General features: G+C 47.5%; 5 protein-coding genes across 5 annotated transcripts; 3 read left to right on the top strand and 2 right to left on the bottom strand.

Moving 5' to 3' along the window:
• Nucleotides 1-2,312: 2,312 nt before the first annotated feature.
• Nucleotides 2,313-3,560, top strand: JR316_0003867 (Phosducin-like protein 2; the record flags this gene model as incomplete). The annotated part of the gene is made up of 4 exons (XM_047889637.1): nucleotides 2,313-2,315; nucleotides 2,382-2,963; nucleotides 3,021-3,379; nucleotides 3,437-3,560. The coding sequence occupies 4 exons, from the start codon at nucleotides 2,313-2,315 to the stop codon at nucleotides 3,558-3,560; spliced, it is 1,068 nt and encodes a 355-aa protein (XP_047752011.1).
• Nucleotides 3,561-4,852: 1,292 nt separating this feature from the next.
• JR316_0003866 (General amino acid permease AGP2) lies at nucleotides 4,853-7,474 on the top strand (the record flags this gene model as incomplete). Its single annotated transcript, XM_047889636.1, has 14 exons — nucleotides 4,853-4,996; nucleotides 5,090-5,120; nucleotides 5,255-5,314; nucleotides 5,508-5,545; nucleotides 5,614-5,792; nucleotides 5,873-5,907; nucleotides 5,974-6,096; nucleotides 6,162-6,269; nucleotides 6,328-6,753; nucleotides 6,809-6,851; nucleotides 6,915-6,990; nucleotides 7,056-7,147; nucleotides 7,184-7,343; nucleotides 7,394-7,474. The coding sequence occupies 14 exons, from the start codon at nucleotides 4,853-4,855 to the stop codon at nucleotides 7,472-7,474; spliced, it is 1,596 nt and encodes a 531-aa protein (XP_047752010.1).
• Nucleotides 7,475-7,577: 103 nt separating this feature from the next.
• On the bottom strand, nucleotides 7,578-8,859 carry JR316_0003865 (Proteasome subunit beta type-5; the record flags this gene model as incomplete). The annotated part of the gene is made up of 6 exons (XM_047889635.1): nucleotides 7,578-8,015; nucleotides 8,070-8,099; nucleotides 8,152-8,294; nucleotides 8,350-8,418; nucleotides 8,477-8,627; nucleotides 8,686-8,859. 6 exons carry the CDS (start codon nucleotides 8,857-8,859, stop codon nucleotides 7,578-7,580), a joined length of 1,005 nt encoding a protein of 334 aa, XP_047752009.1.
• A 522-nt stretch (nucleotides 8,860-9,381) lies between these two features.
• On the top strand, nucleotides 9,382-11,046 carry JR316_0003864 (uncharacterized protein; the record flags this gene model as incomplete). Its single annotated transcript, XM_047889634.1, has 1 exon — nucleotides 9,382-11,046. The coding sequence occupies one exon, from the start codon at nucleotides 9,382-9,384 to the stop codon at nucleotides 11,044-11,046; it is 1,665 nt and encodes a 554-aa protein (XP_047752008.1).
• Nucleotides 11,047-11,256: 210 nt separating this feature from the next.
• On the bottom strand, nucleotides 11,257-13,029 carry JR316_0003863 (uncharacterized protein; the record flags this gene model as incomplete). The annotated part of the gene is made up of 10 exons (XM_047889633.1): nucleotides 11,257-11,282; nucleotides 11,342-11,414; nucleotides 11,470-11,513; nucleotides 11,572-11,583; nucleotides 11,642-11,794; nucleotides 11,856-11,992; nucleotides 12,058-12,150; nucleotides 12,212-12,418; nucleotides 12,486-12,616; nucleotides 12,682-13,029. 10 exons carry the CDS (start codon nucleotides 13,027-13,029, stop codon nucleotides 11,257-11,259), a joined length of 1,224 nt encoding a protein of 407 aa, XP_047752007.1.
• Nucleotides 13,030-13,615: the final 586 nt, after the last annotated feature.

Genomic DNA, 13,615 nt, shown 5'->3' with positions numbered 1-13,615 from the left:
CGACTGCAGGGTTATGACGACGCAGCCAATCTAGTCCTAGAATAATGGGAAATGCTACAGATACTACTGAAAGTGCAATGTTCTCAGAATGTTTATCAACAGAAAGATTTGTGAATACATCTTGTGTGACTAGACCCGAAGCAATTGGGCGGTCGTCAACAGCAAGTATTGGAACAGGAACAGGTTTTAAACGGCGTGGAAGAGAATAACGAGTGGCAAAACGGTCAGAAATACACGAATCTGTGCAACCAGAATCGATTAAGGCATAAGTATGAATGGGTTTGTGATTCGGAAAAGATAAAGTAACGTTAATAAAGAAATGAGCAGGCGAAATTGAAGCAGAAGAATGGGCAGAAGAGAAAACATAAACAGGAGCAGGAAGACGAACTGGTAACCAGCGTCCGTCAGAACAACGAACGTGGCTGGCCGCCGAAATGGTCTGATGGGCCCTCTCATCTTTTTCCGGCAGCTCAAGGGCCAACGAAGAACTACCGGTCAGGCTTTTCCCGACGAGGGAGCAGCCTTTCTCTTCTCCTTCGACTTTGCTTTTGCTGATTTGTTGGGACAATTTGCAGCCAAATGTTGTCCTTGTCCGCAATACAAACAAAGATGCTCGTTAAGACGACGTTGACGTTCTTCGGACGTAATGCCTCGACGCATAGCATCAACTTCCATGGGCACAACATCCGGGTTGCTAGACGTAGATGCATGTTGAGGAGGAGCGATGATGGAATGGTTTGAGAAGGAATTTCTTTTGGGTACAAAGGACGAGTTTGCTCTGCGATTAAGTGAGAGTTCATGAAGTTCATTGTCGATAACAATACATAGCTTGTAAAACTCCACAAATTTCTCCGTAAAATATCGCCCTTTGCGATTTACCAAGGTATCCTGCACCGTATCCTTCAATCCATCGAAGTAGTGCTGAATTTTCGTCTGATCGGTCCAGTTAAGCTCACTGACAAGTTCGAGAAAGCGCGAAGTGTAATCGGCGGCGGAACCGGTTTGTCGAAGCTTGCGCAACTTGCGTAAAGCTTTAGCATAACGATCCGGCTCGTCGAAGTGTTCAATAAAGTCCTTGACAAGTAACTCGAAGTTGTCAAGGAGTCCACGTTTCTCAGGCGAGCGTTCGACCGTAGTGTACCAGCTTGTCGGAGTGCCATCTGCAAGGTACAATGCAAAATATTGACACTTCGCAAGTTCGGTCGAGAACGCATTAGCTTGGAGGTTGAGTGCGTAACGAATCTCGCGCAGGAAAGGTTCGACTTCGTCAGCCTTCCTGTTAAATTTGCGCGGTTCACGGAACTTGGGTACACTCGAACTGGCCGCGGCTGGGCGTGAAAGCGTCAAGCGTTCCATCATTGCATTGAGAACGGCATTGGTAGCAGCCGTGCTTTCGGTTTGATGTCGCACGAAACTGTCCATGTTTGTTCCCAAAGCAAAGATGCTTCGATACAACACATCTCGCTCATGATCGACGGAAGAGAATGGTGATTGGTTGGAGGTTTGTTGACTTTCTGAGGGTTGTTGAGGGTTGAGAGTTGGATATTCAAAGGGAGGGAGTGAAGAGGATGACTGGGGATTCTGAGACATTGTTGATTGTACACGGTTGGGCAGGTTTTCGTGGGAAAGAAGATAATATAAACTGGGGTAAGTTAAATTAGACTGAATACAAAGTTGTCAAGAATATGTTAGTGGTCGAATCAAACTGTCACGGGCAAGGACAGGATTCGAAGACAACAGGGAAAACGTGTTGATTCGACAAGGAACAAAGGTGCGTAATCTACGAACTAAATACTAGACGGTGCTTGGACCTGTGCACGGACTAGGGTCACGGTCTAAACCGTGACAGCTTGTAGGTCCTTGTCGGCTCCCATTCCCTAATTGGGACATATTTGTCCCTGTTAGCCGCGGGGGTTTTAGCTTGGCTTTCCGGCGGCCCCACGTGGATCCAGGGCCTTTTTCAATTCAATTATAGGGGGACCACGTACGGCTTGACCAGCGTACCTCTTCCTCCTTCCCCAATCCTCTTCCTCACCTCCGCCGCTCCCAACTCCAGCGCCTTGGCCAGGAAGATACTGTGAGCTGAACTTTCTGCATATCTGGTACATCATGCCTCATCCAATGTGCTCGTAGAATCTGCTTGGAACAGGTACATGAGCGAGCTCAGATCTCGATCGCTGATGTTAATGATCCATCTATACATACAGGGCTTACAGCTCGTCTAAATAAATAAACCTATTATCCGGATACAAGCCTCTGCTCGACTCGCTCGTTCATATCTTATCCATCTTCCCCACGCATTCTTAACCACAATGGTGAGCTGCATGTCGTCCTCATCGCAATCGCAATCACATCGATACTCACACTCGTTCTGACACCAGAACGCAGACATCGAAGCGCTTATCCTCTCCGGTGACTTCTTTAACGGCGGCTCGCGGTCAAGCTCGCCACCCCGCTCGCCCTCGCCCGACCACGACTCCGATCACGGATGGCACGACGAGGAGCTCGCCGCGCAGGAGAAGGGGCTCGACTACGACTCCGACACCGCGCGGCGCGACGCCGCCAAGCGGCTCGACGCCCAGCAGCAGCAGCAACAGGAATCCATCGGCATGGGCCCCGGGCGCACAGGCGTCAAGGGCGTCATCCGCGATCGCGACGAGGCGGCTGAGATCCAGCGCGACAAGCGCCTGCGCGATGCCGAGGAGCTGCGCGCGAAGATGGAGGCGACGAATTTGGGCGGGAAGACGTTCCTTGAGGAGGAGCGCGAGAAGGCGGGGCGCGGGGAGAAGGCGGACGATTTAGTTATGAGGGAATTTGATAGGATGCGCGAGCGGCGGGATGTGTTTGGCCAGAAGCGGGAGGCAAAGTTTGGGCATCTTAGGGAGGTTGGGTTGAAGGGGTTTTTGAGCGCGGTTGAGCAAGAAGATAAGGGCGTTTGGGTCGTGGTGCATCTGTACGACTCGGTGAGTGGTCTTGTTGTCTTGTTAATTCTCTCTTCTCAAACCTGTTATTATTTCTAGTCATTAGAAAGATGTTACCTTGTTGACGAAACGCTGGCCAAGCTAGCGCGGACATACCCTGATACCAAATTCCTCCGCGCGCGAGCCGCAACATTGGGTTTCGCCTCACGGAACTCCTCGAACAAATCCAAACCCCTTAAATCCCGCCTGAACTCTGTGCGTGAAGACGACGACGACGATCCGTATGCATACGACGATAAAGACTATGACGAAGACGATGAAGATGCATATGAGGAAGATGAAGTCGATCTGGATATGCTACCTACGATGCTGGTGTACCGCAACGGCGAACTTGTGCATAACTGGGTACGGGTGGATTGGGAAGCAGGTGATGCTGGGCTGGAAGAGTTCCTCGACAAGTGCGTGTGCTATCTTCTGTCTACTGGCTCGACTTGCTCACAATGTTTATTCTAAAGACACCATGTTCTTCCTGCGTCCGGTGGGCGGAAGGATAACCTGGGCTTCCCCAGTGACGAGGAAGACTTTGATTTGCTGTGGAGCGACGAGGACGACGACGTTGTGCATACCTTCAAGACTTGATGGAAATTTGAAGTGTGCCTCGTCCTCTGCGCGGCGCACATATTTATGTTACCTTATATCTGTCTATTATCTGCTCTATCTGGGTTTTTGTCGTTAATAAATTCTGTCTAGTCGTTGATCTACCTATTGGCTGGCGCTGCTTTGCGATTAGACAAAAATCAAAGGGGACGCCACAGACTTGATTAAATTTAGATTAGATTCTTTGTTGGGAAGGTAGACCCTGCATGATGTATTTCGACTCCTCCCACCCGACTCCGACCTGCGCCAGTATTACCTTGATTTACAGCCCACAAATAACCTCTGGTTCCTCACGTAGATCAACTATTAGTACCACCGCCGCTCCATTTTTGTTCTTCGAGCTGATGAAGCGTCTTCTTTTGGGGTTCCGGGGTATGTATCTCCGTCGGATCGCTGTAAAGTAAGCCCATACTTTCATCATCACCATGTTTCTTGCTCCAGTCATTCGCAGCTGACTTGGAGTTGAGGGGTTCATTAACATAATCCACGTCTTCATCGCCTATTCGGTGATGATGAACCCGCCCCGTTCGCCAGCCCCTGTGCAGTGTACACTGCCCAAATCACAAAAATCCCGCTTGCACCGATACGAACTGTGTACAAATATATATTATCCCTTTTTCGTATTTTCCTACGCCAAGGGGCTATCAAACGTCCCCGACATCCGGGAGGATCCACGCGTTAGCCGCCGTCACTGACGCTTCACTTGGAATTCCTTTTTTTATACTGTGTCTCGCATATTCGCTTTGGGACCGTTTTGCCACTGTGTACGATTATGATTATGATTATACTTAGGTTCGTATATACAGGAGGCGCAAACGCCGTCGGAACACTTCGTCATCATTTTCGAATGGCAGGAAAAATCCAGATCTGTTCGTCCCACCGCCCAGATTTTGCAATTTCGACGAGGCGGATGTATAAATACCAAGGATGGAGGACGCTGGATAATTTTGCCCCACTGTACCCCCTCTCTCCTAGTCCTCTTCCTCCTGTCAGGATATCGTTATCACGTCACGAAGCAGGAAGCTTGACTCGAATAGTCGCTTTCAAATTTCCAGCGTTCGGTTGGACTAGACTTGGAGTCCAGCTCGGAATCCTCGATTGACTGACTGACTGACTGACTGCCGCTATTGAACGCCGCTTTATGAACCTTACGAATTTGTACACACTTTCTTGAGCTTTTAAACTCTTTGTACGCGATGATAAAATCTACATCGTGGACGACTCCCTCGGACACTGTTCCAACCCTCGAACGGCGGCAAAGCAACACCAAGAGCATGGATGACAAGGACAGAACCCGCGACGGGGATGCAGACTCGGTGAAGAAGATGCCGCTTGGCGCACCAGATGAAATACGCAACGTGGACGACGACAAGGCATCAGCATCGTTTGTGTTCGATAAGACACGGAGGACTCTCAAGGTGTGTTTTTTGAAGTAGGATATCAAAAAAGGAAGAAAGGAAGCTGATGGATCGTATTGCCTTGTGTCCTTGTGTGCGCTGTGCTATGCATAGAACCGACATATCCAGCTTATTGGAATTGGAGGTACGATTTTTTTTCTTCACATTCGCACCCAATGGCACCTCGCCGTGGTGCTTGGATCTCGTCTTTTTCTCGTGGCGTCGAGTTTTTCTGATCGAAAACGTGTTGTTGGTTTGTTTTCTACTTTTTTCATTTAGGCACCGTGGGCACTGCGCTATTCGTGCAGATTGGAAGCAGCCTGACAAAAGGGGGTCCAGGTCAGCCTTTATTTTTCCCACTTGATTTCATCCCTGCGATATTGAAGACGGAGCCTTTTAATCTAGGGAGTCTTTTCATCGCGTTTAGCTTATGGTGTACCGTAATAATGGCCGTGAATAACTGTCTCTGTAAGTATTATTGATTTATATCCATTGATTCGGTTGAACTCACGAAAATAACATATGTTCTTAGCCGAAATGGTGACATGGATGCCCATATCTTCACCGTTTGTTCGTATGCATATCACCGTTCTACCCACCGACATAATGAATGTTGACTCTGACATGTATGCGTATAGGTCCGCTACGCTGATAGATTCGTCGACCCCGCCCTCGGATTCTGCGCAGGGGTCAACTTCTTCGTATTCGAAACAGCACTGATACCCTTTGAAATCGTCGCCTTCAATGTTGTTCTGCAGTTCTGGACAGATAAGATACCCACAGCGTCTGTCATATGTTTTCTTTTGGTCGCTTACTGGTGAGGCATGCAATTTCCCCTTTGCTCTCTCAGCCTTTTTCTCCCTGAATACAACTTTCTCATGTCAAAAATTCGTCTAGTTTGCTGAACGTTTTTGCCGTCCGCTTCTACGGTGGTGAGTAAACCGCGAGTTATCCAAAGTTGTTCGTTAAAAATAATAACGACGGTGATTTGTTTTTAGAATCTGAATTTTGGCTAGCCCTTGGAAAGGCCATTCTAGCTGTTGGCGTTATCATCTTCACGTTTGTGACGATGGTGGGAGGTAATCCCTTGCACGATGCGTATGGATTCAGGTACTGGAATCGTGAGTTGCTTCGTTTGATTTGTTTAGCCACTTTATTCAGCGTGCAACCTGTGTGGTGTGTACAGCTGCGAAAGTCCAAGGAGCACCGTTTGCCGAGTACATCCAGACCGGCTCACTAGGCCAATTCATGGGGTTCCTTGCATGTCTGATCCAAGCCTCATTCACAATTGCTGGTCCGTGACCTATCATCTTCTCTATTTTTTTCCTATTTTAAAAACTCACATTTTGCAGGACCTGATTACGTCTCAATGGCCGCCGGAGAGGCTCATGACCCGCGGCGCAATATGCCACAGGCATTCAGCAGCGTCTTCTACCGCCTCACCGCGTTCTTCATTCTCGGCTCTCTGTGCGTCGGCACCGTCGTGCCTTACAACGACCCGGACCTGCTCCACGCCATATCGAACGCGCACCCCGGCGCAGGTGCGTCGCCCTACGTCATCGCGATGCAGCACCTCAAAATTCCGGTGCTACCGCATATCATGAACGCGCTTATATTGTCCGCTGTATTTTCAGCAGGAAATAGCTATGTGTTTTGTGCGTCGCGCACGCTGTTTGGGCTCGCGCTCGAAGGCAAGGCGCCGCGGTTTCTCACGCGGTGTACGGGTAGCGGTGTGCCGATCTATTGTGTCGCGCTTACGCTTGGGATTTCGTTGATTTGTGGGTCAAGCTTTCCTATTCGTGTCTTTTATTTATTTATAGATACCTTTTCCAGCTCTGTTACAATTGTCGAATAACGCTGCGGTGGTCATTCAATGGTATGGTATTACTGCATTAATGATATCGACTCACGATTCACTCATTCAATCCTCTGGCCATAGGTTTGTCAACTTGGTGACAGCTTCGCAGCTCATGAATTATGCTATCATTTCCTTCACCTACATTCGCTTCCATAAGGTTGGTCAATGCCTCACACTCGTCCCTTAATATTTGGTGGAACTAACCTAATATCTGCTTTCAAGGCACTCAAGGCTCAAGGAATATCTCGCGACAGTCTTCCTCACAAAAGCTTCTGGCAACCGTTTTGCGGGCAAGTTTCTATCTATGCACATACGTCATCATGAGGCTCATTACGATAACCTCTCTGTAGATATTACGCGTTCGTGGCTACCTTTACGATGGCATTCGTAGGCGGCTATACCGTCTTCCTGCCAGGGAGATGGGACGTCCCATCCTTCCTGTTCTCATACACCATGATCGCAGTCGTCCCTCTCCTCTTCATTTACTGGAAAGTTCGGCATTCCACAGAAGTAAGTTTAGTCTTTTCCCTTTTATTGATCGCTTTCTCAACCTGTTGCAGTGGCAACCCCTAGAAACCATGACGTTCTTTGAAAAAGAAAGGATGTTGGTTGACCAGTACGAAGAAGAATTACATAGCTGAAAGCTCAATAGAGTCGAGTTTTCAACCGCTACAAATGAAATCCAATGAACCAACAAAACGTCATTATTTCACATGCTAATTGTACACATCGTCGGGTTCACGCTCATGCAGCCGCAGGAGCTTCTTGTGGTGGGTTCGCAGAGCTGCGGCCTGCCACCCGCTGGTCGTAACCGTAGCCGCCACCTGGCGCTCCGGGAACGTCCCCGGGGCCATCGTAGTGCATCGTTGACACGTCGTAGTTTCCTACAACGACCAAAAGAAATGAGAAACCAAGAACTTGGGACGAAATAGAAAACTTGCCAATGAATTTCCATCCATCTTCTTTGACGTGGTAGAGGTTACATGTATTTCCTGAGAAAGCATCACGGTGACCAGCAGCATAGATACTTCGTCGTCCGAGTTCTTGTGCTTCTTCGTCAGTCAGATCCCAGCGGTAACCTTGATCCAGGACACCATAGGCGAATGTGCTACCGGATCCGACAGAGAATAGATCACCCTTAAGCCGGGTTCCATCCGAGTCTACATAGAATACTGCAGGACCCTAAAGGCAAAATCAACGATGTAATAATTACATTGTAGGCGTTCCTCGACATACAGTTTTGTCCCAACCGCAGATCATAGTTCCCTATCGGAGAATGATACATCAAGGTATAAATTAACACAAGAAAAACACATACCATGCTCAGACCCATTCCCTTGTAGCTGTATACGAGATTGCTCAGGTATTTGCTGGCTGCAGACACAGAGATGCGTTCACGGTTTCGAAGTTCGTGCAATCGGCAATGCATTCCGAGGTATGTTTCCCAATATTGACAATCGGCTAATGGCAGACTTGAGTATCTTTACTCGTCAAGTTAACTAGTGCCAGTACACACCAGCACCACCGGCCATGGTTCCAAGCAGATAAGGGTTGATCTCAATGACCTTTTTCACTGTACCGGATGCTACATAATAACTCTTGTTAATAAGATGTTACTGAAAGATGCGTGCGTAATCGCGCACCAATGTAGCTTCCTGCTGTAGCTCGAGAATCGACGGCAACGATCACACCTCCCTGGAATCGGAAAGCAAGCGTTGTAGTTCCGTGCTGAATCTTGATTCTGCAACTAGGATCGGCGTGGTCATCGGTGTGGAGACGTAAGAAAGCTGTGGGCTATTGAATGAATATTCAGCATCGTTTAATATGTACACAGGCGCGTTAATTAACGCACGTCTGGAATATTGGGGATTGTGAATGTGGGCGCTCCCTTCATAATGTTTCCAAAGCCTGCACCAGAGCCCCAAGTGGAATCGGGGAATTCGTCTTCTTCATCTGCAAGACGTTGAGCCCTTCGTAGCTGGCTCACGGCGCTGGTCGTCGAATATTTGTCTACAAAAGTGTTCATGATGATGAAGTAGACTTGAAAGAATTGGTATAGGTGACGCGGCCGCGTTGTTGCGCGTCCAATAGCTTGGTATTTGTCATGCCCCTTGGAAGGTAACAACAATGATGAGCGGGCCGGGTATCAATAGGGGCTTTTCATCACCAAATGCGGATAAGTACCTTGGTCACCCCTTTGAGTGTTTCTTCCAGCCACCATTGAAGTCCTTTATCTACATTTGCGGTGGAAATTGTTCGTCACCTTGACCTCCCAACCGCAGGTCTAGGCATTACTTGCACCAATGTATGTATCTTTCTATCTTAGGTTTTACTGCCACAACTTATATTTTCAAGGAAAAAGTTCAAGAGAAACTGATGGGCAATCCTGCCACAAGGTCCTACCTAAGCTCGATGGCATATAAACACGACATCATGGGCAAGAAACAGAACCTTTCCCCAAACGAAACAAAATCCCTAACACTGTGGCCTCGAAATATTCTCGACGTAGTTCATCTTTCGTGGCACAAGATTCCCATATTTACTGTCGATGAAACCCCTCAGTGAGCTTAAAGGTGGCTCAGACGAGTGGACTACCTGTTCTACCCCTACTCAAGAAAAAGTTTTCGCCAGGCTCTACGCGGCCAGACACCACCAAAATCACAGGCCCAAGTCTACCAGCACCTCGAGTTCTTCGACAAACGTTGCCGAACCTAGCACTACGCCTCCAACTTCGGTAGATGGTGATGCTTACCCCTTTGGCTCAAGAAGTAATCGCGAAGCTGAGTCGATGGAGAACGTTACGAAGCCTCTTTTTCCTCTGGACGCGCATCAAAATATTATTTTCATCTATCCCAGCTCGGTAAATACGAGAAATGTCCATCATATGCCAGTGGACCCTGCGCATGGCCTCGTTTTCTCTTCGACTGTCGCTGCGCAAGGCAAACGCCACTATAACTTTTATTACAAGGATTCGGTCAAACCCCTGTACTCTTATCGTAGGCATCCTATCACACCATATGCTATATCACAGTGGGTTTCCGTCGTGTTTTCCTGGAGGGCACCTTTGTGCCTTCGTGTATGGTGTGGCTCGAAATCGAAAAGGGATACATGTATGGAAGAAATGCTGGACATTCTCTTCCGTCCATCCACCAGGTTGATCTGGCTCGACATCGACTTGGATCTCAATAGTGAAACCGCAGAACATTTTATCTCCAGCACGGAAATAACGGAACACGCTAACAGTGTCATACGTGTCAGGTTGGAAACTACGAAATGCTCCACCGGAGCTGCATTCAAGCTCTTAACCAGGATTCAAGGTCTACCCAACGTGAAAGAGTTGACGTACGGGTATGAACTCAATGACCCCGTTTCGCTTCACTTCAGAAGGGGCTACCTTTACTCGATGTTGCTTTGGTCGAAACTCAACATTATTGACGTTGCAGGAGAACTGGATGAAATCAATTGCATCATGCTACTTTCACGATGTGTTCAGGCGTCAAGTATTACTCTTCGGTCCTTGGTCAACCGCGATGAGAACCTGAACGTTGTGCAAAACAGAACCCTTGCTCTAGATTTTTATTCTCTCTGCGCCAACATCCCGCCTCTCAAGTTATCTTATCGGCGGTCCAATGCACACACGGGGGAAACTTCTTTCCATACTGAACTTCCTGCGCTCAAAACATTGATTTTAGTTCCTTCCCATTTCGATACCGTCGATGTTTTGAAGCATTTTTCTTTTCCTACACTAGAGAAACTTGGCCTCGACATTGTACTTTCTGCAAATTCAAACTCGCTGAACGACCTGCATGCCCTCCTCTTGCGTTCAAGAGCCCCGCTTATGGAGTTGAATCTCTACGATATGTTCGTTGGCCCGCAAGCTATCGTAAAGCTTCTTATTGCAGTGTTTGTAGGAACTTTATCGGCTCCTATGCTAGAAAGGGACACTGAGTTACATGCTCGTCGATGGATACGTCGTACGGCGAAGAACTTCAACATCCACTTCCTTTCTGTCTTGGAGCCAGGAAAGAGACGGGAATCAATCCCACACGAGGCTATTTATAGGAGGCACTGGAAGGAAGAACTTGAAGTTGCCTTGGCCGACATGCCTTTTAAACAGTGGTGCGAAACAGTGATACCCAACATATACATCACCGCTACGGCGTATGGGCCACTCATTATGAACGTTGGATGGGGAGAGAAGAGAAGTCCTTAAATCACGGATGGTCATTGGGCGCCAAGTTATTAAAATAGTTTGATCGTTTTCAGATATACACTTGGGAATATTGACTATTAGGCGCTGAGATCTGAGATGGATACCTGCATGCATTGATTGACGTTGATCGTCTTCGTGATTGTCTTTAATGTTCTGAGAAGTCGTAAACAATATTAAGGCTGGCGCCAATTCGACGTTCTAAAGATATCATTATGGTTGACTTGAAGCATCGTCGCCTGAATGTAATGTATGGTATAAGACTCTTAGTTCTACTCAATATAAATGGTTGACTTACCTGTAATCTTGATATGTTTGGCCTTTTCTTCCTTTATCCTTCGATATAATACGGTGAGCAGCAAGGCGACGCTCTGTATTAATGATTTAGTCGGTATGTTCAAGCAAGCGTCAAACTACATTGCTTACGCAGAAGGACATGATCACGAGCACGGGTAAGATCGTATAAAGATCTATACGAAGTAAAAGTTAGAGTCATTCAATAGTGTTGAGGGTCCAATATGATCTAACCTATGGTTGCCCCTGAAGAAATAAAACGAGATCAATTAAACGACCATAGGTTAATTATAAAACACCATACCAAACCCTGCCGGAGCGCCTGGAAGATTGGATCTGACCGACGAAAAGGCAAACACGGCTCCTACAGGTACCACAAACAGCTCACTATAAATCTCATGCGGATGGTAAACGAGAGTGGAAGCCAAAATCGTCAGGAAGGTCACAGCCGTTATCCCTAGACGCGACCAATGAGTCCGCTAAGTTGTATAGTATGTGTGGGTATAGATAGGACATACAATTTGTTATAGCGACAATAACCACAAACGCCTTCGTCGCCGTCGATCTTTCGATTTTGAGATAAAATTGAAGGTTTTGTTCAGTGTGGATATATGGCATGGCGACGAAATATCTAATAAGAGATATTTCAAAGTTCCTGGATATTCCCATTGAATTTCTATAAATTACTCGCTCATATAAAGGTTCTAGCAGAACACTTACACGGCTATACCGAATGATTGGCTCACGCGTAGGGGTTTGGTGACTCCAGGTGTTGCCAAGTTCTCTGAGTAAAATGTAAATGGTGCAACATAACTAAAAACCAGAAGTTAGCATTGAACCAGGAGAGACATATATATCTAAACGATGTACTGACACGTCAAATGGGTAGCTCTGGAACGTCCTCTGTGTGCCGATCGATTCTGCGACAAGGAACTCTTTCGACGCGACGAGCTTAGTGACCGTGCGGAACGATATATAGTTCTGGTCGAGAGCAAAGCACAGCGCCGTGTTATTCATACGAATCACCGCGTTATCGTCCGTGTCGGTCGAAAACGAAGGGCTGGTGGCGTCAAGGAGCACCCTACAGGAACGTAAAATTCACAAAGTGAGCTTGTGGTGTCGGAATGATGGAAGATGGCATTGTATACTTCGGTATGAATATATCAACTATGATTGGGTCGCTGATGTTACACGACTGGTCCACCAGCTCAGGGTACCAGTTCATGATAATCGTCCTCGACACCGGATCGACAGAAACAACCTCTGCAGTGAGATTTACCTGGCGGAGGTGGAGAAGAGAAGTATTACAACCTTTGCCTTTAGCAACAGAAGTAAAACACTTACATCCGGCTGGAACAGTGAAGGGTCCATGTCCATTGGCGCCACAAACTGCGTTGGCTTTACAGTCATGTGCAAAGCGAAGAAGACGAAGCCCGTGAGGCAAGTCCCGACAAGCATAGTCCAGTTAAGCGTGAACTGGATAACATCGTTTCGCGGGATACAGTATCGCCGGATGCTCCTGGACGCAACGACGAAGATGGCTTTGATCGCTTCGAGAGAGAATGGGCGGCGCTTGCCGTGCACAGCGAGAGGACGCGACTGGACGGGGGCAGCGCTACGGCTCGATCTCCTCCAGCTAGAGAGGACGCGCGGCGAGGTCGACTGGATTTTCTCTGCTATGTGTCCAAGCATTTTGCTCAAAGTTTTGATGCTTCGTGACCCTTGGCTGATGGTCAGGCTGCTTTTTAAGCGTCCGATGGGGATGCCAGTTTGATTCCTGTACATGTATGCGGTGCCATGGCTATGGATGCGATTGTATCAATAGGAAGAATCGCATATCTTCGGTGAATATTAACGTGAGCCAAAAGTGAAAGACTGCTGCTCGCTTTTTCGAGGTTTGTACTATTTTTAGCCATCAGTGGTCAATAGTATGCATAGTTCGGTTATGGTGGTGGTTAATTAATCTTACCTTTAGGTGTACCAACGAAGCCTGAAACTGGGCTTGCTGCGTTGAATGGGGAAGAGTAATCCGATAACGTTTAATCAAAGCAAGAAACAAGATCTCTATCTACTGGTTTATTTTTCTCGAGTTGCACGCAACTTTTCATCTGTTTTCATAATCTTTGTGGGATTAAAATTCGGACCATGACTTTTCGTTATATCGTACCGCTGTCTACCTGATACGGGTTAGATATACAGCCCATACCTTGGAGTGACCGAACACGCACCTTCTTCTAATTCGATCAGTTTCCGAATACTTGCCGGTTCTAATATACAC

Source organism: Psilocybe cubensis, chromosome 3, assembly GCF_017499595.1.
Source record: "Psilocybe cubensis strain MGC-MH-2018 chromosome 3, whole genome shotgun sequence".
Lineage (NCBI taxonomy): Eukaryota > Fungi > Basidiomycota > Agaricomycetes > Agaricales > Agrocybaceae > Psilocybe > Psilocybe cubensis.
The sequence above is the reverse complement of the archived record's forward strand: the minus strand, read 5'-3'. Positions and strand labels throughout refer to the sequence as shown.